The 24,288-nt window shown below is 28.8% G+C and overlaps 1 protein-coding gene across 1 annotated transcript; it reads right to left on the bottom strand.

The window, feature by feature from the left end:
* Positions 1-2,318: 2,318 nt before the first annotated feature.
* Positions 2,319-18,835, bottom strand: LOC121116923 (aquaporin-11). The gene is made up of 5 exons (XM_071887668.1): positions 18,180-18,835; positions 4,666-4,867; positions 4,413-4,605; positions 3,834-4,066; positions 2,319-3,763 (listed from the first exon to the last, which is right to left on the bottom strand). The coding sequence occupies exons 2-5, from the start codon at positions 4,841-4,843 to the stop codon at positions 3,576-3,578; spliced, it is 792 nt and encodes a 263-aa protein (XP_071743769.1). The 5' UTR covers positions 4,844-4,867; positions 18,180-18,835; the 3' UTR covers positions 2,319-3,575.
* Positions 18,836-24,288: the final 5,453 nt, after the last annotated feature.

The following is a 24,288-nucleotide window of genomic DNA, read 5'->3' as shown; positions in this document are numbered from 1 at the left end:
TGCTGCCAATATATCCTTGATATCTTGATGATGAACACACCTTCTAATAAATATGATGATGTTGTTGAGAAAATACTCTTCCACGGTATAACCAGAGATGGCAAATAGTATAAATCCTCATGGGTATGAATCAAAACGAAAAGTATCTTTTCAGAACTTTAATAGACACCATATCTACTGAAAAAGATCACCTAATAAAGTAAAGTGTTCTATAAACAATAATACGTTTGAATTTTCAAATTTTTTGATATACCATTCTGAGAAAGAATATAATCTTTAAAAATGTATGGTTTAAAAATAATGTAATTGCAGCTTATTCTTAGACTTTTTTTCTACAGACAATGAGCTCCCAGGATAAAATCCATATAGGTAGGTAAATAACAGCAATGGACAAAATAGTTATAAAACTCCACTTAGATATTTAGTCGCTCTTTAGATATATCAATATATTAGGTAAATTAAGCTCTTGTAAAATATAAACAACAAATTAGCTGAAATTTGAGCCTTTTCTACAACAGATTTTGGGGAACAATTATCTATAGTCAATAATTAAAATGGCTGATTTTACATTATAAAGTTTCCTTTTGTATGTAGAGATTTAATTACGAATCAAACCAGTGAGCAAATCGTTGTAATATCGTTATTGTTAATGAATAAAATATTCAAACTATTTTTAAAAAAAAACTAAATCAGTCATTTCAATGATTCACCTTGGATTTCAGTTTGTTTATTGTTTATAATATACAAAAGCATAAAACTAATACACTACAATAGTACATATGATACTTCAGTTATGATAGAATTAGGATCATGTAGGTATCCCACCAAATATCTAATCCCCTGTCATAAATGCACTTCTATTTTATTTCAGTTAACCCTATGTCCTTTACATGGGGTTTTATATACACCAGAGAAGGAGATATCCTCATAATATATTGCGGGTATTATATTTTTATTTTGCATTTATTCTATTTAAATATATTTTTAAATAAGACTTGATAATTAGAAATTTAAAAAATATGAAATTTGAAGAGTGTGAACTTTTTGTAAGCCAAATTTAAGTTGGGATGGCTAAATACTTTATAATAGGATTTTAAATAAAATAACAGAGGGTTAAGATTCTTCATTTGGTAAAAGTTATTACAAAAAAAATGAATAGTTATAACTGTAGATTATTTTATTTGTCAATAATTATGTATTTCCCAATTAGCCGTATATTAACGTGAATTACTAATCATTAATGAACACATAAAAAAATCAATAGCTGATTAGAAATGGAACAAAAATCTAAGAAAATTGACTTGATTAGGGCCATTTGATTAAGTAATTATGAGATATATCCATACTAATAGAGAAGAGTTTGTCTGTACATATGTATATTGGAATAAAAAACAGTCTTTTTGATCTAAGAATTAACAATTTAATCATTGAAATTGAATCTCGCTAGCGTTTATATATAGCATACAGTGTAAGTGTATATAGTGTTCCATGATGTAACTGTAATTGGGGTAAAATTGGGGGGGGGGGACTGCAGTCTTTAGTCTTAAATAAAACCTCACACAACACTAGCGATCCCTGATGTATATCATGTACATATGTTTGATCTAAGATATTAATGAATTCTTGCAAATGTTTTGTGTGTGTAGCTAAGGCGGTTATGGCGATGCCAGGTACCGCTTCAGAGACTAAGTACCCTCTGGTTCATCCCTAAAAATGAGCAAACAGTACCGATAAATAACTGTTTTTATATAAGAAAAGGAAAAATAGTTGTTGGATTAAATCTTTTTTTTTTATTGTTCTTTGTCAAATAGTTGCATTGATAAAATATCCTCTGATAAAGAATATATAGTTTTTCACCTACCCTGGAGTAATAAAATTAATATTATTATCGAAATATTTATCTTAACTCTTCTTCAGTGTTATTTAAAGTATAGAAGATTCTCATTTCTAGAACAGAAACATATCATTTGGACTCGCCAAAATCATAACATAATAGGCAGTTGATTTTTAAAAATAAACTTTAACCAATGTTAATAAACGTTTTGCTTTTGCCCTCTCCTTATGCTCACCCCCCCCCCCAGTCCTACTCATCAGTCATACCATCATATTTTTATATTTTCTCAAATATATATTTTTCATTCTTGAGGAAAAAACAGCCATTTATTGAGTACCTACGTTAGTTTGCTTATGAAAAAAAGTGAGTAACACTAATTATTTCTGGAATACTTATCTTCTTTATTTTATAAGCATTGATAGGCATCTTCACAAAATCAAAAAAATAAAGATAACAGCTTTGGAAAATAAAAACACTATTCAGATTACCAGCTAGAAAAAAAAAATCATAGATTCGTTTATGTTATATTTTCACATATCTGGGATGTTATAAAAAAATAAACTAATAATTTAGGTGGTATCATTTACAATTTAAATAAATATTTGAAGAAGAAGAGCTAAGATGTTATACAGTTTCATTAGATTAGCTGCTAGTAGGTATAAGAGGAATAAAATGAACACAAGCCCCACTCTGTAGCAAGCAAGGGAGAAAGCAGGAATTACTTTTTCGTTTATCATCAATTCAACTCCGACTCCAACAAGCACTTACATGAGCAAATCCTCATTTCAATCTTCGACTTTCATGTGCACTTTAACACGTAGTTATTAAATACTTAATTAGATGGTCTCTCTTGAATAAATAAATAAATAATAATAATAAGAGCGTTACAAAATAGAAAAAACAGTAGAGGTTGCCGACAACAACAATATTTATAGGCTAAAAATTGGAAAGAATTTATAAACTATATATATTTTAACTGACAGGGTTTTCTTCTTGGAGCGTTTTGCTCGTTTTTCCCTATACCGTCGATTCCATATATTTTGTTAATGGATGTTTGTGAATACACAAAATTTGAATTTGAATTCAATCCAAACTTAATGCATTCTCCATCATTTTACTTTATGTAGGGGCGAAAGTAAGCCGCTACTGAATGGATTTCAGACAAATATTGAAACAAAGTAAATGAAGCTGAAAGTAAGTTGTTTAATTTGGATGGCAAAAGTATTGAGACCCTTTTCAGTCACATTTTTTGATAAGTTTAGTGAGATTGATTAAAAGTTTAAAATCAATACCAGCGAGATAATGACAATTGAAGAAAGAAGAGGTAACATTGGGGTTTTATTCTGCTCTAGCAAGACCAAGACTAAAGGTCAGGTGCTTGGGCTTGATTACAACAGAATTGTTTGTTTTGTTTATGTTTCATGCATAAAAATAAAGCTAAAAATCAAAACTTTCAGTTAGTGACTGAATATTTATTTATCAAATTTCAATTCTAAACTCACTAAACTTATCAAAATATTTTCAAAACTTTCTGCCGTCCCAGTATGTTGGACATGGTTTGTGGCAATGAGAGAACACAATTTTGATTAAAGATAAATATAATATATTTTTTTAAATTCTTTGGACAACTTGATTGTAAATCAATATGACTAATTCTAAATAAATATTTTTTGGGATTATTCTTGGAATATGTAGGTTACATATTAATTGAGCAAATAATGTAAAATGTTGGAAAAACATTTTAGTTAACTTTGGATTTTTTAGAATTGAAATCAGAGAGGAGTGGATAAATGTAAATCGATGCAATTGCTCCAAGGGATGCTCCTATCCAGTAGACTAGTATATGGTCCGTCAATGGATGCCCCTTACAACCATATTTAAGTCCGGTAGCAAGTACAGGGTTGTAATAGCCACCAGAGTAATCGAAAGCTGTAGGGAGGCAAATACACAATATATGAACTACTATTTTCAAATATAAAAATTCTGGATTTTGTTTTACCTAGAATGACGAGGGACGTTGCTACAAAGGAATCAATAGTGCTAGCATAATGAGGCTTCTTATCCGAAAGAAATTTGGAAGTGCATCGACAAATCATTGTAGCCACCCCTTCAATCAGGGCTCCGTATAGTACTGGTACTTGCAGATCAGAGGAACAGTGGTTGAAAGATGCTGAGTGAGCTCTTCCAACATGGGTCTCTGTAAATTCGATTGACCATAGGAAATGAATGTACCTACATATCAATAAATGAGGGAATAAATTTTTGTCAAAATATGTTGCCCCTCAACACAAAAGCAAGTTAGAAGGATTTTTCTCAAAATTTAGTATGTATTACTCTTGTATTCTTTGATGAGTTATCATTCTTCTATCAGGAAATCATTTTGATTAATTTCACTAAAAATACAACTTTGGTATCTCAAATCATCCCAGAAATTTGAATATAAAGTCTTTAATTAATCTGAATATCTATTTCAAATATTTACTGTTTATATGATTTAAATTTATCCCATTTATCTCTCTCTCTTGATTTTGTTTCAGATTTTGTTGTAAAATCACCAAATAATACGAAAAAGACTTACTTAAAAACTAAAAGTCCACCAACTATTTCAGCGACAGTTCTTACTATGGTCTCCAATGAGCTCATCCGCCCAAGAAGGCATTCCTCAAAGTGCGTATAGGGGCAAGCTGTTTCATCAGTCCAACGTGTTCCCCACCAGATTGTTAAAAGAAACAGACAAATAGCGTAGGCAGAGATTCCATAATTATCAGCAACTAAAATACAGAATTGTTAAGTGATTTCATGTTTGTTTGTTTGGAAATAGATAAACTTACTAATAACGAGCTCAAATCCGCAGCCACAAAGCTCTGCCGCGGCAACAAACTCAAGGAGTGCAATTTTAAGGATTCCACCCTTGAGACTGGCATGAATGATTAGGCGAAGAAGTTCAGCAAAGGCCAAAGTGAGGCATAAAGAGCCAAGAGATACACAAATGCATGGAATGAATGCCATGTCGAAGCACAGAAATACCTTTAACTATTAAATAAAAATATTTTAAATCCACTAATGCACCTATATAGGTGTAATGTAATATTATTATATCTGTCGCTGATCTTACTTTCCTAATGAAGGAGCACTCAAATATCACTAGGGAGTAAATATATCTACAGTAATTTTATACAAATTCAATTTCCAAATAGCTTATGTACAGGGTGTTTCAGATTAATCTGCACAAACATTAAATCCTATTATATCCTTAACCAGTACATGTATCATTCTGGATTAATAACACCTGAGAGGTTCCTTAGTAAAAATTACAAGGATTAGATCAAAAGTAAATACGTATAAATAATAAGGATAGAGACCCATAAAGAAATACAATAATCGATAGGGTTTGAAGTTAAGTAGACAATTATGGAAGTTCACCTTGACATTGAATCCGAATTGTAGTGCTGTTTGATTTAAATATATATTTGCATATATTTTGGTACTGAAATCGTTATTTAAGTACTTCTCTATATTTTTTGGACTAAAAATGTTTAAAAAAATCCATAATATCAATTCATAAGGGCATTCTCTGGATTTTTGTTTGGATGGAAGGTAGTTCAAAAATTAGAGGAGTTTTTATAAATTACAATTTAATTGATTGCATTGTGTAATAAGGAAAATTTTGTTGAATTAAGGGGGGCTCCGAAATTTGAGAGATTACGCAATCAGTGGATCAATGTTTTTATGACGTTGGGGCGGTACTGGTTCAAGTAGCACTTCAGTATAGTTGCATGTTAAACTCAGCAGTATTCCGGCATCACAATAGTACCAGTATATCGAACAACACTAATCCACAATGAAGTCCACAGTGCACACCTGTACACAGCCAAGGGTTACTGTGTAATGGATGGATATAAATTTCACCCATTTTTAGAAACCAGATTACTTGACCCGAAATACATCGGATCCAAGTCCATCTGATTTTATTTATGGAAAGGGTTAAGAAAACGGCTTCTCATAGCAATAATACGTCTGCAATTTTCTAGGAAATTGCCAATTTGGTATTAAAAATATGCTCAATCTTTATTTAATTGGTTAAATGGTCTTGTACAAGTTAAGTAACATACGAGTATAAGTAAACATAACAGTAATACAATTACTTCATCTAGTCTATGAGTTGTCTTTAAAGTCCATATATATAATGCTTATTCCCTTTCTTTAGGAGTGACCCTAAATCGAACCTAAGCACATCTTTCAGACGTCGTGTAAAAGTTGTTGTGGAAGCAGACAGAGAACTTTATTAATAAATTTGTATATATATGGATATGTTTATAATAATAGTTAATTAAATTCCAGTATTTTTTTATATTAATCAGGAGGTTATATAATTTTTGTGGATTTATCTGCTACACCCTGCACAATATAAAAGCACGCGCATATACTTTCGAATATATGTATTAAATACTTTAGAAATCCTTATCATTTGAACAAGTCTTTTTTTTTTTTTTATCTGTGAATGCTTTTTTTCCTGACATATGCCAATATGTGTACAACATTAATATTATTTCATGTGTAGTTTGGACTTTAACATCAGCAGACATATTTCTAAATAAGTTCACGTAAAGTGTACATATAAATAAAATAACTTTGTTTTTATCTAAAGTTAAATGTAACAAGCGTCAATAAAGTCGAATTGATACAGAATTGACAATAAGTTTTTTTTTTCTCTTTCTATAAAAAAAGAAAGGATAAAAAGTGCAGGTAAAGTAATCGAAATAAGTTTTTTTTCTACTGGATTTTTTAACTATCCTCACTAATTCAACTCGGGCAAGTGTGATCCTGTCAACTCGAAAGGAAGCTAAAAGGATTTTTTCAAAAATGAGTGTGAATTATTTCTAGAAACATTGCAAAGAACATAAAAAGGTTCAAAAATTCAGATCCATAATGAATATAAATATGATTGATTAAAAATACTCCGATATGTCTATCAAATTGAATCAAACAAACATCAAATGATCGCTTCAGACTATAAATAAAATTCTTCAAAGTAAAATCACCATAGCAAAAAAAAGTACAAATAATTGCTATTGGTACTTTAGTAAAGTAGGCCGATATATCGGATCAAAATCGGAAAACAGATATATCGGGGAAAATATCCAATATCTGCATCTGAGAAATTTCGATACTTGCCCCCATATTTTATATGATGCAATTAGAAAAAAAAAGGAAATAGAAAATAAATTCTTATTTTATTTTTTAGCCAAAGACTGCTTAATACAATGAGTACTAATTTGTTATTTACTTGCATTTTTACCTATATAGTTCTTTCATGTCGAAATATGGCACTGAATCGTAGTTATACTCTAAAAACTTGATTTAAAAAAAAGGTTGTCAAGGTCAAACCGATATCCATTGAAAGTTTTAATGGTCATTTCGTGTTTTACGGCTTTAATAACAATAATAAATATCGGTTTCAGCCTATGGGGGCTCCAAAAATTTTATTTTGTTGCATAATGTTATTGAGCCTTATATGAAGTCGAAAAAATGTATTGTGAATTTCGCCATATTTTCTTCATTTTTGTTCAAAATTTCTATATTATTAACGTACTAAATATTATGTACTATATAGCTTCATACCTTGTTATACCTATATGAGCATATAGTTTCACATAAATAAGTTAACATATACTTTTTGCCTTTCCATGTCTATATATGCTTTTTTTTCTTGGACACGTTTCAATATTATATGTATTTAATCCCAATCATGCAGAGTAATAAAAAATACTTTTATTTATGGACTATATGAATTTATGAACCTCCACACAATGTTCCACCAACCATGTCCATTTTCTACTTATTTTTCCCTTTATGACATTCATTTGAACAAATTTCAACCAATATTTTTTTAACTTGAATTAGCTATGAAATACAAAATTGTTTTACATTTGGCAAGAATTGACTAACTAACAAATGATTTTGGGGGGTTTTCCTTCTCTTTTTGAATGAGGAAAGGTTGAAAGATTATTTAGAAGATCTTGTATCCCCAATTAATACAAAAAATTGTTAAGTGAGACACATTTTCTATACGCATCCCCCCCTCTGGGCTAAAGAGTCAATAATCCACAACTTATGATCTTCATACCTTTTCAATTACTATTTTCTCTTAAAAATATGAGGTTGTGTGCCAACAAATGTTACTTGGTTACGTTAGATATTGACAAGGGATAGATCAACAAAAATAAATAAATACATTACCCATCATAACAAATATAGCTACATGTGCTAAAAAACATCAAAAAGAAATATTATAATAAAACATTTATATTAGACTATTAGAAATATTTTGAATGCACCATTCAATTTTGATATTTTTCCATGATGACTAGCACAATCTTTCTTATCAAGGTTTTTTCACTTATTAATTTTTTAACTTAATCTTTCTTTCCGTAACAAACTTTTCAAGCAATGATGTTTTCTTTGTTTACAGAATCTATGACTAAATTGTCATTTTCTACCTCCATTTGTTGACTAATTGCAGCAGCAAATAAATATTTATTGCTTTCCGAATTTATTATTAATTTTTGGAGTGTAGTGCTTTCAAAATATTTTCTTATTAATTGCTTACAAAAACCCTACTTTAAAGAAATTTTCAAATGGTGCAGAAAGGTCACCTCTCTGAACGTTTTCAAGAAATTTTAGCATCATATATTTATTAGGAATAAATTTAATCGGCCATTCACTGACCTTTATAAGTTTACCTATTACCTTGAAATTTTATTAGAAAATTATTTGAATTTTATTCTCCGTCTTTTTCGATCTTAAATGTCTTGTTTTATATCTCGGGGCAGTAAACATAGTCAATAGTCATTGATGGTACATTGAACGGAAAAGTATAAGGGAATACTACAACGATTAATGTATAGGACACAAAAAAATATTTTTTCTTATTCCTATTCTTCTCTTGTGTAATCCATGATGTTTGATCCTGTTTTTACCTTTATTGTTTAAGGTAATTTTTCCCTCAATAATAAAATAAGGCCAAAATTATAAGACAATTATTGGTAATTGTTTACAGCTAAATATGGTTTTATTTGAATTCAAACTATCAACGGTCAGACAGTTGATGAGTAAAAAGAAGCAGAAAAATTGCCAGCTGACAACATATAGCATAAATATTAGCCATTAAATCGACATCCTATAGTGTCAATAAATGACGAAAACCACCTTCACTTCCATTGAAATATTAAAAAAGTCACGCAATTTATTTGATTAATAGAAAATAGTAAAGTGCACCAATATCGTAGGGTCAAATTTCCTAACCACTGTTTACTGTTAATGCATTCACATATTTGTACTCACCATGTCATAAAAAAAATCATCTCTGATATTCATTTTATTATCAATTAATCTGTTCTTAAAAAAGTATAAGAATTTTGGTTATAGTAAATATCAAAGCTATTTATATACATGCTAATCGTGCGAGGAAAACTACCCTGGAGAAAATTGCCTGTGGAAGATTGCCCTGGAGAAAATTGCCGTGGAGGAAAACTGTGCGGGAGAAAATTGCTCGTATCTCTTATATTTATGACAAATATCTTAACATATTTTTTTTCTTCCATCCCCAAGGAAATAACTTCAAGTAATATTATTGCAATAATTTAGGAGGAGGTGGGAATAAATAGCTTAGGAAATTCAAAAAATATTTGCATCCTCTCTGCCCTCGGATTAATAAGTGATTAAGGGGTAGTGTAGGATTTTTAAAAACCACTGCCAATTCATCCAATACATTCAAAGAACCCCTCTAACAGCAGAAACTAGATCAAAGCCTTCTGTTTGGTAGGGATCCCGGTGAGCACTGTGTGATAGTTAATAATTTAAATTAATAATTAAAGTTAAGCATCACATACAACCAAGGAACCCTTCTATTATCAAAACATAGTTCCGAGCCGTCGGGTTGCGCAGGATACTCCTGGGTCCTTAAAAACCACCGCTGGGTTGGGTGTGGATGTCTTTGTAATGTCAAAACCAAGTGTCATGGACCGAATGAACAAGGTGCATGTCTCACATTCGCTAAATTAAAAAAAATATTATGTCCTATGTTTGTTTAATTTATACTTCTGTAATATTACTTCAGCACACATATATTGTTGTCATTTGTTTAACCCTCCGTCATGGCATATACAAATTAATAATTATGCAATTTTTTAAAAGATTAAAAGTGTGAAGCCCTTTCAAATTGTATATAACATTCATCAAAGAATTACCCAAGGGTATGATATAATAAAATATTCATTACTCAAATATTCATTTTTAAAATATGATTTTCGTTGTATTTCTCAACCTTTAATTAAATTTCATAAATTTTTAATGAAATTTCATAAATTTTTAATGAAATTTCATATTTAGAAAAGTAATCTTTTAGGTTAAGAAACCTAACATTTGCCAAATGAAAGATGGTTAGAATGAAATTATCATAATATCCATAGTCAATAATTTATTTCATTAATAAATTTGAAATGTATACGATATATAATGTAAAAAATATGTGATATTACATATTTAATAAATGAAAAAAAAAAAAAAATGTCGTAAATTTTAAAGTTTTGTAGAACGATAATCAAATAATTTTAGAATGTTCAGTCTGCGTCTAATAGTTTTACAATGGGAAAAACTTTTTGTCTAAATTTCACAAAGTCTGATTACATTTAATTTATTTTTGTGTGGAGTGAATTAGTGCTATTGACCACAGGTCCCCAACCAACGGGTTGAATGTTTGAATTTTCCAGTTTTTATTTATCAGTAGAAATATATTTTATTTTTTAGAGTACATTTGTGCAGATTAACTAAAGAACAAATGAATTAAATGAAATTTGCATTTCAGAACTGTACACACGGTGTTTCATATGAGATAAGTATATGGGAGGGGTTGATTTAATTTTTTCATACAAAAAAAATATATTATAAACTTCAAATAATATCTTATCGAGAAAAAACTGGGGGCCATTCCCCCAGTTGTCGATGGTCCTACATTTGAAATATGACTAATGTGTAATTAATGATTAAGAGTAATAAAATAAATAACGTTCTGCAACTTTTGTATGCTTAAATAAGGCCGTGGCACAAAAAAGTTTTGGGATCCCTGCTTGAAACATTTGAAAAAATATACTAACTTTTTTTGAAGGAGAAAGTTAGAGAATCAAGATGTATCGTAGTGATGGTTGCTGACACACGAATAAGACAAGCTTTGATAATAAAAAATGAAAGTGTAATATAATTTTCTGAAACGTATTATTACGAAATCCCAAAGTTAAAATAAACTTTTTTTCTAACACAATTCAAATTTGAAATTATTAGAAATATTAAATCTCATATTTGGAATTCATATATAATAACTTTAGAAAAACCAATACTTGGATATTATTTATTGGTTTATTGGTTGAATTATTCTTGATAAAGTCAAAGTGCATTTTTTTTTCGTTACACCACGTATTCCATCGATTTGTCTAATATTGAATACAAAAAGTATTCAAAGAACGTAAATATAGTTGAAGATTAAAGGAAATATATTTTTATTTGATCATTGAATAATGTATAATTAAAACAATAACTAATAATATTGCACACTTAACATCTTAATTCAATTGCAAAATGCTTTAAAAAATAAAAGAAAACAGCAAATATAAAAAGCTTATTAATTCAGATAATTTTTATTAATGAGTGAAAATACTTGGCCTTATTTATTTCTATATAATTTTCTAAATAAACGGATTTTATTGAATTGATGAAATAAAGTATTTTTGCATTTAAATTTTGCTTGTATGTTGAGTAGAACAGAACTAGTTGGCAAGTGGATAAATTACTACTAGGGGTTCTTTCTAAAGATCCCGTTCTGCTGGGATTTATCTGGTTTTTACAGTTATAGCAAGTTCTAGGAAAATCACACATTTATTATTTCTTGATATACTTTTATTTAATAATAAATAACTTATGTCAACAATTTTTTGGCCTTGGATTGAGATGGTGTGTTCCTCTTTGGATTTATATATTAAACTTTATATCTCAAATTTTTGTTTTTGTGGTCTACTGAGAGCATCACTTTATTTATTATCAATAATTTCTACCTTTAAACCTTTACCTTGTGTTTGCTTTTTATAAAAGTTCTTTCCTTGTTTCTTAGGATAAAAGTAATCAAGAACAAACACACAATTTGAAACAAAGGACATTTGTTTTTTAAACTTAATTCACTAATGTTATGAATTACATTAAACGTTCAATTAATATGGAAGAATCAATCAGTTTAAAATTTAAAAAAAATAATACAGTACATACATTGATAATTAATGATGCCCAACAAATCAACAAAATATTTATGGAGATGGAAATTTATTACAAAGACCATCTTGTACATTCTTATTCCCTTTTTTCTTATTATTCTTCATAATAAATAAAATAACATAGAATATATCTGAGTGCATCAGATACCTAAATATTTTATAACGCACATAATAAAAAAAAATTGTGTGTAGGATCGAGTTAAGGAATTCAAAAAAGTGTACAGAATGGCTCCAAAAAAACAACCTGTGCACTATTAGGAATAATGATAAAATTAAGAAAATCAAAATAGAGAATGTATGGGTAATATTAGTCTATTTTTTTTTTATTTCCTGCGAAAATATACACAGAAAAAATACAAATTTTAAGTATTTACTAACAAACAGTATCTGAAATTTAAAAATTTATTTACAAGATCATTGCTCTTCGACAATTTTTTGTGAATTGAGAAACCCTAGGTGCAACATTTCTTTTTTTAGCAAGTTTTTTATGCGGTGAGATTAGGTTAGATTTTACTGCAAGGCCAAAGGGCGAACATAAATACACGGGTCCATTTTTTTCTCCCTTTTAAATAAAAATTGAATTTCATACCAATTTTTCTTTTTGACAAATAATTTGAATCCTGAGTTTTTTTTTTGTTTTTTTTTGAAAAATGCGGATCCTTTTGATTTTTTTTAAAAAAAAGTTCAAATTTAAATAATATTCCTATTTCTCGTGAAAAAGTCAAACCTGTGCGGAATCCTATTTTTTAAAATAATTAAGCACGTTGCCAGGGCAAATGAGCCCGATTTCTCGTACTGTAACCTGCCCTGGGTGTCTTATATAAATTTTATGGAATAACCAGATTTACCACTTATTTGTGCAAAGTTAGCTACAATTCTTTAAGATTCGTGACTAACTTATCCAATCTGAGCTGGATGCATTTTTTGAATTTTCAAATCTGGACTAAATTTTTTCCTGTTAATTGATTTAATTTATGTGATTACTTTTTTTGTGAGCAATAAATTTGCAATTAAAGTTGAATTAGTAAATTGGGTCCATTTGTATGTCATATACTTTTCCAAAACTCTATAGACCTTTTTCAGGATAGGTGTGTACAAGCTAGGTCATAAACATAAAAAAGTAAAGTTCGTACCAAGTAGCCCGCTCTTCCTTACATACAAAATTTTGAGCTTCTTTCACAGTTTCTTTCATTTTTTATAGTCATGCCGCATTAATTAACCCCTATTCTCTTACTTTCATTATGATGTTGTTATGTACACAAATATTCTATGAATATCCCGCATACGTGATTTTATGGCGGAAAGTCTCTCTGCGTTATGACTAACAATAGCAATAAGCAATGTATTTACATAAATATGTTGTATATGAAATGTTTACGCATCAAATGAGAATGAAAGCACTATACAAATATTTCAATCACAAAAATCAGTTTAAAATTTGTAGGATACACTATAATAACAACAATTCTTTTATAATTTGGAGTACTTTTAAAAAGAAGAAAATAAATGTTATTTCATAATGAATAAAGTTTTTTTTTATAATTTGTAATAAAATAGTAACAATTAGGTCGTTTATCCTTTTTCCGTTCATTCGTTAACCACATTATCAATTAAGTTCCAGATTTTGTGGGCTGCGAAAAAACTTTTTCGTCGTGAGACGTCATATTATCGCGTTTACGTGTGATGTCTGTAATTTTAGCTTAACCTAGCAAATAAGTGGTCAACTTTAATTTGGAAAAATATTGATGACCCTATCCACGTTTGCCACTTGGGTTTTACTTTATTTTATATATGTATTTTGAGAGTAATACAAAAGAAATGAAGAATTTCCAAGACTTACGTCACTAAATATATCAGAGGGGAGACTTTAGACCTATTCAAAAACATACTTTTCTTAATTCTGATATGTTTTCGCATTTTTTCCCATACTTTAAGATGTGATAAACTCAAAAATCATTTTTAGGGATCTAAGTATCTCCTATACTCTGCCTAATAGACCTTACAGTTTGTCCAAAATGCCTTTTTTGATGATTTTGCGTAGTTTTTGGACAAAAAAATATAGATAAAAAACACAATTGAATGCCAAAAAATACATTAAACTAAAAAACAAGCATTTTGAATAATACTTTTTTTTATATTTTATTATTTAAGAGTATCAAGATTATCCAGTACAATGAAGGTAAAGAGAAACATCAAGGTGCGTAGACTGCAGTACTTAAATCGTATACTATCATCTATCAATGTTATTTTCTCTTATATTTATGCCCTTTTATGTGGAAAAGATAGTAACATTTTTGAAAGACCATACACTTAACTCAATTTATTATAAACAAGTAATTTTTTTAAATTTTTGTATACCAATTTGAAAATGAGAATGATATACCTTTTACATTATTATTCTATAAAAAAATTTAAAAATCAGAAAAAAGTGATTATTTTATTTTCCATTTATTTATTAAAGACCTTCCTGATAAAAAAATTAAATTGTTTCCTATTATACTCTATGATGAAGGAAATACTCTCTGATCTGGATTTTTAGTTATTATGTTCGCATAGTCAGTCAGTATTATTATTATTTTTTTTTTGCTTTCATGTAGTCTTCATTTCCTGACCATGATGCAACAGGCTCGTGAAGCCAATCTAACCCTATATTCAGCATGGCTAAAAAAATGATTCTCGACCAATAAGATAATTTAGTTTAATCAATTATAATCTAAATATAGGTTTGTCTCTTCCAAAGTTGTCAGGTTTTTAGTAGAATATAATTTCAGGGTTATAATCATCCTTTGATCAACATTGCTAAATAGGGCTAACAGAACCAACTCCTGTATCATGTATCACATGGGATTTTGAAGCTTCTCCATGCACATCTCTGCTAAATATATATCAATTCTTCTAAACAATAGTATTTCAGGGAAAATCTCAAGTCATTTACAGGAACATCCGCTGTAAATGCTGAAGTAATCCAAAATGGCGTATAAAATAAAGCTAGGAATTTGTTTATCCTCTCCAGCTCTTTCATTTTAACTTTAACATATTTAATTTCCTTAATACATAAAAAAATTTTTGTGGGAATATTTATTTATGACCATCCATCTTGCTTGATGAATTGCTTCTGGTTTTTCCAGTGAGTAGCTAGAGGCGAAGTGAAGTTATAGTGATTTCTGCCATTTTTTAATAATGAGCTCTGAGAGATGTTTCTGATTTCAAAATTTTATCCATCTTCTTTAAAAATTTGCCCTTTTTCCTTGTAGGCACTGTAATTCAGTTTTCTTTTTTCAGTCTATATAAATCATAAAATAAGTTTAAGATATGAAAACGTAAGTAAATTGGACCAAATTTCCGGAGAAAAGTAGCTTAACTTTGAGATCCCACCCTGGGAGCTATGATAAAAAAATCAACACGATTTTTGGGACAGTGATACCCTTTTTATATAAAACATGTTCCAAAAGTTTCATATTAAAAGATTATGGCAATTTTTTAAATTTCTGATCATATAATTGCTAGTGTATTTCAGATTTTTATTTTTAAATTAAAATTTAGGTTATTGAATATTAAATATTTTAATTGTGACTTCATTTTTTTGAATCTTCACACTTAAAAATAGTTAAGTACCAAATTGCAAGAGGTGAGCTTTTTTGGATAAAAAAATACAAAATTAAAAGAAGCATCGGGTAAAAAAAAATTAAAGCGACGTTGAAAATTTTGGTCTGAGACGTTCTCAGAAACGACTAAAAATTATGTACTGAAATTTGACACACTTAATCTACTCATAGATTTAAGATTGTGTGCCAAAAATCATAGAAATCTGATAGGTGGGATGATATTTTTCATTTATTTTCGTTGCTTTGACTTGGAATGCCCCAGTAATCCTATTTGTCAATTTTAATACATCTAATATAAATACTAGTGCATTAGCTTAGAATTCTCCTGCTGAGCTGTAAATCACTAGCACTCCCAACAATTTTCCTGCAGGATGTCAGGGCTGGATCCAAGAAATTATCTCAAAAATTTGATATCCCTGTTTAGTGGATCATAAAGGTTGATCTCCAACGAATAATGACATATATGTTTTATTAATTTTATGTCTTGAGATCATCCTGTTTTGACATGAAGTTGATGTAGTTACAATAAAAATATCTAAGTCAACCTTGTCGGATTTTGTGCGTGGCAAAAACAAGGGCTTCAGATAGTCCTAAATGATAACAGTATTGTATATTATTTCGCATTTCATAACTTTTTCATTCGCAGTTTTTCATTAATTGTTTATTCATTAAAAAACAAAACAAGTTATTTAACTGGTTTATTAATAACCTTTTTCAATAACTTCTTGTCGTAATTTTACGTTTTTAAAAATAAAGGTCTAAGACAATATGTCAAATAATATAAAAGGTATATCATTCTGATTTTGAAATTAGTATTAAAAACTACTTGTAAATAAGAAATTGAGGTAAGTGTATAGTCTTTTGAAAATATTAATATCTTTCCACAAAAAAATGGCCAAATACAAGAGAAAATAACATTAATAGATGATAGTATACAATTTAAGTACTGCGGTCCGCGCACCTGGATGTTTCTCTTTCATTGTACTAGGTAATCTCGATACTTAAATAATAAAATATAAAAAAGTATTATTCAAAATGCTTATTTTTTAGTTTAATGTTTTTTTTTGCCATTCAATGGTGTTTTTTATTTTTACTTTTAGTCAAATAACTACGCAAGATTATCAAAAAAGGCAAATTAGAAAACATTTTAAGAACAATAAGGTAGGTTATAAAAAAAACTTAAATAACTCAAAAAATTATTTTTGAGCTTCTCAAATCTTTAAATATGAAAATATGTGGAAACATGTCGGAATTCAAAGAAGTATATTTTTGAATAGGTCTAGGAGGACTTACTACTCTATCTACCTAAAGCTGGAAGGACAAAAAGAAAATATTAAATTTGAATACAAATAATAAAAGAGTTCGTAGAACATATAACTTGTTGCCCGTGAAACCCGAAGATTAAATTAAAAATTATAGACCCAAAAATAATAAAACACTACCTCGTACAATTTTTTTTTTTTTTATAATTTGCATTTATACTTAATATATTCTTCTTCTCCTACAAACTGTAGATTAAGCAGTAAGTCCCCCTTTATTATCGTACCAGGTTTATATAATAAGTTAAATAGAACTAAGTAATTAATTCGTGTGTGACGCAGTACTTATTGATCCACGAATTTCGTTGGAGTAATATTTTTAATGCTATTTGCCTTTTTTTTTAAATGAAGCGTCTAAACACTAAATCAAGAAAAAATGATGAAAGTTCAAAATAGTGTCTGGATTAAATTTGTAATTTTCATCAAACCAACTCTCCTGATTAAGCATTTGTAATACCGCAAATTTCATATAAATTAGATAAAAACATTATATCTATGTAGTGACTATAAATGAATAGATTTTATTAGAAAAGACGTATTGGTGCTCAATTCAGTCTTGGCAATCAAATGAAGACTTTGAACTCTGATTAATATTCTTGGATTTCTTAAATTGTCCCGAAAACTAGAATATGTAACTCACCAAAACATGTATTTAACACTTTACACTATGTGTAAACATAAAGTTAAAATAATAAATTTAATTTTTCACCTAATTTTGATTGTTGTTCTGATTTGTTTTTAATTTAACTCCTTGCATAAAACAAAGGCCGGAGGGGCAAATTGTTGTACCTCACGCATTAAAAATATTGGTGGTATTACTTATACCTACAATCCCAGACGTCTAGTATGTATTTAATGTTAATTTAAAAAAATAGAATAATTCAAACTATAGAAATACATTTTATTGTAATAATAATAAAAAAAAATCATTATTCATAATGAAGGAATGGAGTTTCCAATCTTAATTTCGAAAAATAAATATTTGAGTTACGAGAATATGGCTCTCACCCCAACATAAACTAAAATCGTTTCAGATCGTAACATAGCGTCAAAATTCATGCATACAACTTCTCAAATTATAAAATATATTAATTATCATTACCTCGAGCAAATTATTTTTCTCAATCCATTTTAACCAAAATTTCCTCAATTAAAAATCTTCGTTGCAAAAGTTAGACAGACATTCATGATGACTTTCTTCAGTGTACTACGTACATTGGACATTGCGTTCTGCAATAATATCCAACTTTCTCCTAACCAAAAACAAAAATACAGGCCCTATTTGTTCAAAAATGGTGCAGTGCTCAAATTCAACATCGTTTTTTATATTAACTCTGCTGTGAGCTTATTTTTTAAATAAAGTAAAAACATAAAGAAATGACAGGCATTTCTTACTACAATGATGAAAATTATTATTCTTCGAGATCTCTTGGATCCTACTTGTTAAGTATGTAGTTTTTAATTATAATCAAAGATCATAAAAACATACTTGAGTATTTCCATAAAAGTTTGCCCATTTATTTATATTTCATGACCCAATATCATGTTCTTTGTTTAGAAAAATTTACTCACAAATACTTAATATCCTTCCAATGATCCACAGAATTTAGTTTTAATCATAGGTGAAAGTTTATCAGAACCGAAAAGCCACTTTCCTTTATATTCCCAAATGAGCACTGAATTACAATTTCATAAATAATATCAAAATTATAATAGTAAGCAGAATTATATTTTCAAGTGACACAAAATACATGCAATGATAGTAAACATCAACTTGCCTTTAGACTATCTATAGACAGATGTTTTATTGTACCTTAAACAGTTGTTGGAGTAAGTCAATATAACAAAATAAAGCTTTTTTGTCCCCTCGAAACCTAAAAAGTTTTTTTTTTTTTTAAAACAATAACATCTGGTAGACAACTTCATTTGTGGAAATAAGTATTATAGCCTTTTTGAATTTGTAGTAAGTAGAGTTGTTTGCTTGAAATTAGTGAATATTCAACTAGTGAAAATAACTGAAGGGAGAATTCATTGTATTTTTTTTGTATTCCAAAAGTTGATAAGTTTTTGCTATTCAAATGAGGAAAAATCATATACATATGTAGTCAAATGTTTTGTCTCAGTGTATTGGTTTTAATAATTAGGAGTTTGTGGGATGTAATTGCTGATTTAAGGTCATCTAGGGTCAAATTTTATTGTTGATTGGTACATTTAATACAAAGCTATAAAAAAAGTGACGAAATGTGGCTGTTAGCTTAAAAAGATTTCAAGAAAATATAAAATCTTTCTTTTCATCAAGGTGTGGCTTTTTTGGTACCAATGACTTTTAATCAATTTCTACCCCTGCATATGGTACATATGGTCACGTTCTTTGAGGAACGCATGGGCATATCAAGGATATTTCCTATATTTTGACTTTTTAATATTTATTGTTATAACACTATTCATCTTCATAAATATTTTTATTAGTATTACAAAAAAAATATGTTGATATTGTGTGGTAGCCTTCAAAGTACTGGGGATAAATGCCGACTTCACATTTCTATTAAGTTCTATTTTAAACTGGGTCCGTTTCATTACACCCTTAAAGTATATAAAATAGTACCTTTAGAGTTATTGAGCTACATGTAGTAAGGTGAAGAGTATTATTTAGTGATGTACTGATATTTGGTACCATTGCATATTTGGTAATAATACATGATGCACTGCTCCTTTAAGGAACCAACTCTATAAGGGGCAGTATTATCTCTCTTTTTTTTGTGTCATTGATACTCTGGTGTTAGCCACATAACTGTCAAACAAGTCTACTCTTCCCATATGACTTAAATAATTGATTGTGGAATTTTTGCCACGGAATACTTGATTTTCTCTTTTATGTCGGTTCACAGATCCAACAAGTTGAGGGCCTAGAAAGTTTGAGCCAACAAGTACACCGCATAGTTATTCTATGCGGTTACTACAAAATCTTGGTCTATATGTATTTAGATGGTTTTCACGATTTTCTGGGTTAATACAGACTTTTATAGTCCCAAGGAGAACAATGTCCTTATTTTCTAGTTTATTCATTAGGTCCAAGGAAATAAATAAATTAGAATACTATAGTGGATTTCTTATGATGACTTCCCACACGTAATTTGAAGAACGTAAAAATACTGTTCTTTATAATATTTAAAAACAAGTTTTTAAATATCTAAGCCATTTTACTAATTGAGATTTGTAGACTGATAATCAATATGATTTCAGATTATGAACCATAAAGAACCTTATGAAGTTACTAATATTCAAAAATTAAGTGAAGAAAAAAATTCGCTTTTATGATTTGTAATGATTGTAAGCATTAGAAAATTTGAGTTTAATTAAATTCTTGTTCGTTTTTAATAGTTCAAACACTACCCTATTAAAACGATAATATACTTAATTGATATATAAACTGGTACTTGCAGCGTCATTTGAAAGTTAAAGTATACGAGTTTCTCTTTTTTTTTTTAAATATTTGTTTGTAAAAGGTCTAGTTCAGCTTGAATACTGGTTTGTTTTCAGTTTTTAAGGTATAAATCAATGAGAGGTTGAAAAAGTAATTTTTAAAAACCCCACTCTTTACAAATTAATATTTGAATTTATTTATTTTCTTATTTGTAAAATATACCAAGATTTAAAAATTGTCAGTAGTTAACATCGAAACATTTATCCGTATAAAAACCTTTCAAATCCATATTTTCCTACTCAAATGCTGTCTCAAACCTATAAGAAGAGGGCTGATACTCAAAATACTATTAGAAATGAATATGGAAATCAAAAGATTATTTTTTTTAGTTGACTTGAGTAATTGGAGATTTTAATTTCAGCTTTAATGCCATTCTTTGGATTCATTGTTCTTTAAATCGTTGATTCTTCATGCATAGTTATTTTTTTGAATTAAGATCATAAAAAAACTAATTTAAAGGGGGCTAGATGGTTTTTTTTTCTTTTAAAAAAAACCTCATTCTATGTAACAAATAAAAAAAAACTTGGCAGACTTTCTGCTGATCTTATTTGTTGCATTTTTTTTCAAATATAATTTTGCATAGGTATAAAAGATGCCAACAAGATAATCATCATCCTTTCTACTTCATAATAAATTTAATGAAGCAACATACAGACATACTTGGTTTTGAAGAAAAGATAATCATTAAGAGACTCTTTCAGTAGTTATTTTTTTAAGCTTTATAGTGAGTTGAATACTTATGGACAAACTCAAAAATTTGATGAGCCTCCCTTAATACTTTTATTTTATATTTACTTATCCCAAATTGTTCAATAGTCTATATATTTTTTACATTTAAAACTAAAATTAATTAATCAGAAAATAAAATTATAAATTAATTACGGTATATATTACATAATCATCCAACAATTCATTCGGGAGACGCGTTTCCCATCTATTTCTTTATATATACATCAGTATTCCATTCTCATCAAAACTCTCCATCGTTTATATTGATTGTGATCATTTCTTCCATCCCTATAGGTATTACCTATGTTTTTAGTTCTTGCAACATACATAATTGTCTGTATTTTTGCTATCAATGCCTCTGTTTTGAACTTCTCTGAGTGACTTGAAGACGTTGACAATAACCTATCACCCTTTTTTTGAAGTTCCATTGCTTCTGTCCGATCTCCTCTATTGTGTTAATTAATTGCACATACGGAACATAGAAACAAGGGGTACTCTCAATGTTCAATCGTCAAGGTACGGAAAGCGCAGTATTTATTCTTCACTGCTAATTTTTTATTGTAAAGTGAGGATATCGGAACCATTTTTGTTCATAGGAAGTAAAAATGTTCTCCAATACTTTATTCTTCATATTTTTATTTTATTTTCCCCTTTATCCAAATTCACATTCACATATTTAAATGATTATAAATTAGTTAATAAAAACTATAATAAACTAAAAAAAAAGTTAAGCAAAACAAATGAATTTGAAGTATTTGAAGAATTTCCATTTCCTCAAAGGCTATGATATTGAGTCTATATTAAAATATCTCCTTTCCCAATCCATATTTTAAGGATTCTCTCAGGAAAGTAGCAAACTCCATAACTTTAAATTCTTCAATTTGCTCGCCATGAGGTATACGGTTAAATAATATTTCACTATTTCTATATCTTTTATTTTCCCATTCATCTCACTTAGAAGTATCAGCTTTTTTTAAATGAAGAGCAGGTTCCTTCATATGGTCGCCTTTCTTCCCATCACTTAAAAGGAAAGTCCATGTGTTTTCTTCTAATTCCAATATATTCAAAATCATACACGCCCAGACAATCACTTCTTTAGGACTTTTCTAATATTGGTTTGGATAAAGATTGATAACTTATAAATTAACATTTCAATATATATATATATATGGTAAATCTCTAAGGGAAATAATGTTTTTCTTATGTCAAGAAGAAATATAAAACTCCTAAACAATTGTCCACAGAGTGTAATGCCACATTAGTTATTAGGATACGAATGCCAGAATTGCAAGTAGTAAAAAAAATATGAAGTACTATTATAGGATGGCTATTTTTCCTTCAGGGTCCATATAAAAATATCATTAACTTATTTATTATAAAAGTTCTAATTATCTTAGGTATATGTACAAATTCAGATATACAAGAACTTTAAGACTGTTTCCCATTATTTCCAGTTCAATTTAAATTATTTATGTGGTATATTTAATTTTTCCATGCATTTAATGAAAACCAATATTTTTACATTCTTTTATTCAAGTCAGGTGTGGGTATAAAGTCAAGTTAAATAATTAAATAAAGTTGTACCTTTGTACTAAAAAAATAAAATATTTTTAAATGTTTGTGTAAAGGAAGATATATCTACTTTACTTTAAGGTACTCAAGTATCTTATAATACAAAGTACTTAGATTTTCATTTTTGTGGACATAAGATATGTTTAATTATACGAAATAAATCAAATATCATAAACTTTATGTTGTGCCAAAAAAATAGTATCTCATGTCTCTTTGTAATTCCTTAACATTTTGAACATATATAAAACTGCCTAATTTCAAATTCTAGAGCCTATAATTTCTAAATTTATAGATCCTACACATTTGTTAGGGTGATAGTTTTTTGAAGTTGGTTAAAAGAAAGGTGTTTTTTTTTTTCAAAAACTGTTAGCACTATTTTTTAATTTTTGAGGAGATAACATCAAAGAAAAAGTGTAACCAAATTAATTAATGACAAAGAATAAAACTGAGGATTTGTTGAGGAGTTATAAAGATAATTCCGCGTTGGACTCAGAGTGGAATTGGGGATCAATATCAGAGTAATTCTTTGCTTGATACTAATTTGGATTTGGATCTATTTCATTCATCTAATAATCACTTGCAGCTGATCTAATTGAAACGTCATGATTACTGAGCTGATCTCCTACGGAAATTTATTAAAATTTTCAGGGTTATCATATTGTTCTAAGAAATAAATGTACCAACAATTTTTTTTGTATATCAGTCATATCCTTTCGCAGTGATACAATAACAAATAGACAAAGAAGCAGAGCACTACATTTGGTTGTATGGCCTCTTAAATTGATTTACAATACTGTCAAGATTTTCAGGTCTAATAAAAATTTTATGTGATGGATCTAGACGCACTTTGGAGAAATATAAACTGTCATTTTAGTGGGAAATGCCGATGAGGAAAGTTTAAATAAATGAACATAACAGCCATACTCTCCGATATTGCAGGGAAAGTCATATCACGTAAGTCCTTGATCAATCAAATTGCCTCTATACGCTTATCTTCGATCTTCGGATCTTATTTGAATCTCCAAAGACCAATTGTCAGATTGAAAATTTCATCAATTTCAACGTCCTTCCTTAGGAACTGTTAATAAACTCCTTCTCTTCTGCCCTTCCAAAATTATTGAAAAATACGAAATATATCTCAACAAAGCCCAGCAGATTGTATAAATGCTATAAGAATAAAACTTCTAACTTTTTCTTAAAGATGGTTTCAATATCGTTTACTAACAGGCTCACTTGTAGTCGCTGACAAGTTTTTCAAAGACAAAAGGAATTTATGCTTTTTCTGCAAAGAAATGCCTGAAATGACAGATCACATGATGCTTGAATGCGTCCAACGACATTTGACCTAATTGGGTATTATACAACTCATTGAAGAACCGACATGGTAATAAACTCGGAAGGATCGACTTTCTGACAACCAGTAAAA

The sequence above is a fragment of the Lepeophtheirus salmonis genome, chromosome 4, assembly GCF_016086655.4.
Source record: "Lepeophtheirus salmonis chromosome 4, UVic_Lsal_1.4, whole genome shotgun sequence".
NCBI lineage: Eukaryota > Metazoa > Arthropoda > Copepoda > Siphonostomatoida > Caligidae > Lepeophtheirus > Lepeophtheirus salmonis.
Note: the sequence above shows the minus strand (reverse complement) of the source record. Positions and strands in the feature narration are given on the sequence as shown.

Coding starts and splice junctions, on each gene's coding strand:
- LOC121116923 (XM_071887668.1), bottom strand. CDS start 4,843: ATGGCATTCATTCCATGCATTTGTGTATCTCTTGGCTCTTTATGCCTC. Junction 4,606..4,665: donor CGGATTTGAGCTCGTTATTA/GTAAGTTTATCT, acceptor TCTGTATTTTAG/TTGCTGATAATTATGGAATC. Junction 4,067..4,412: donor GGTGGACTTTTAGTTTTTAA/GTAAGTCTTTTT, acceptor ATTGATATGTAG/GTACATTCATTTCCTATGGT.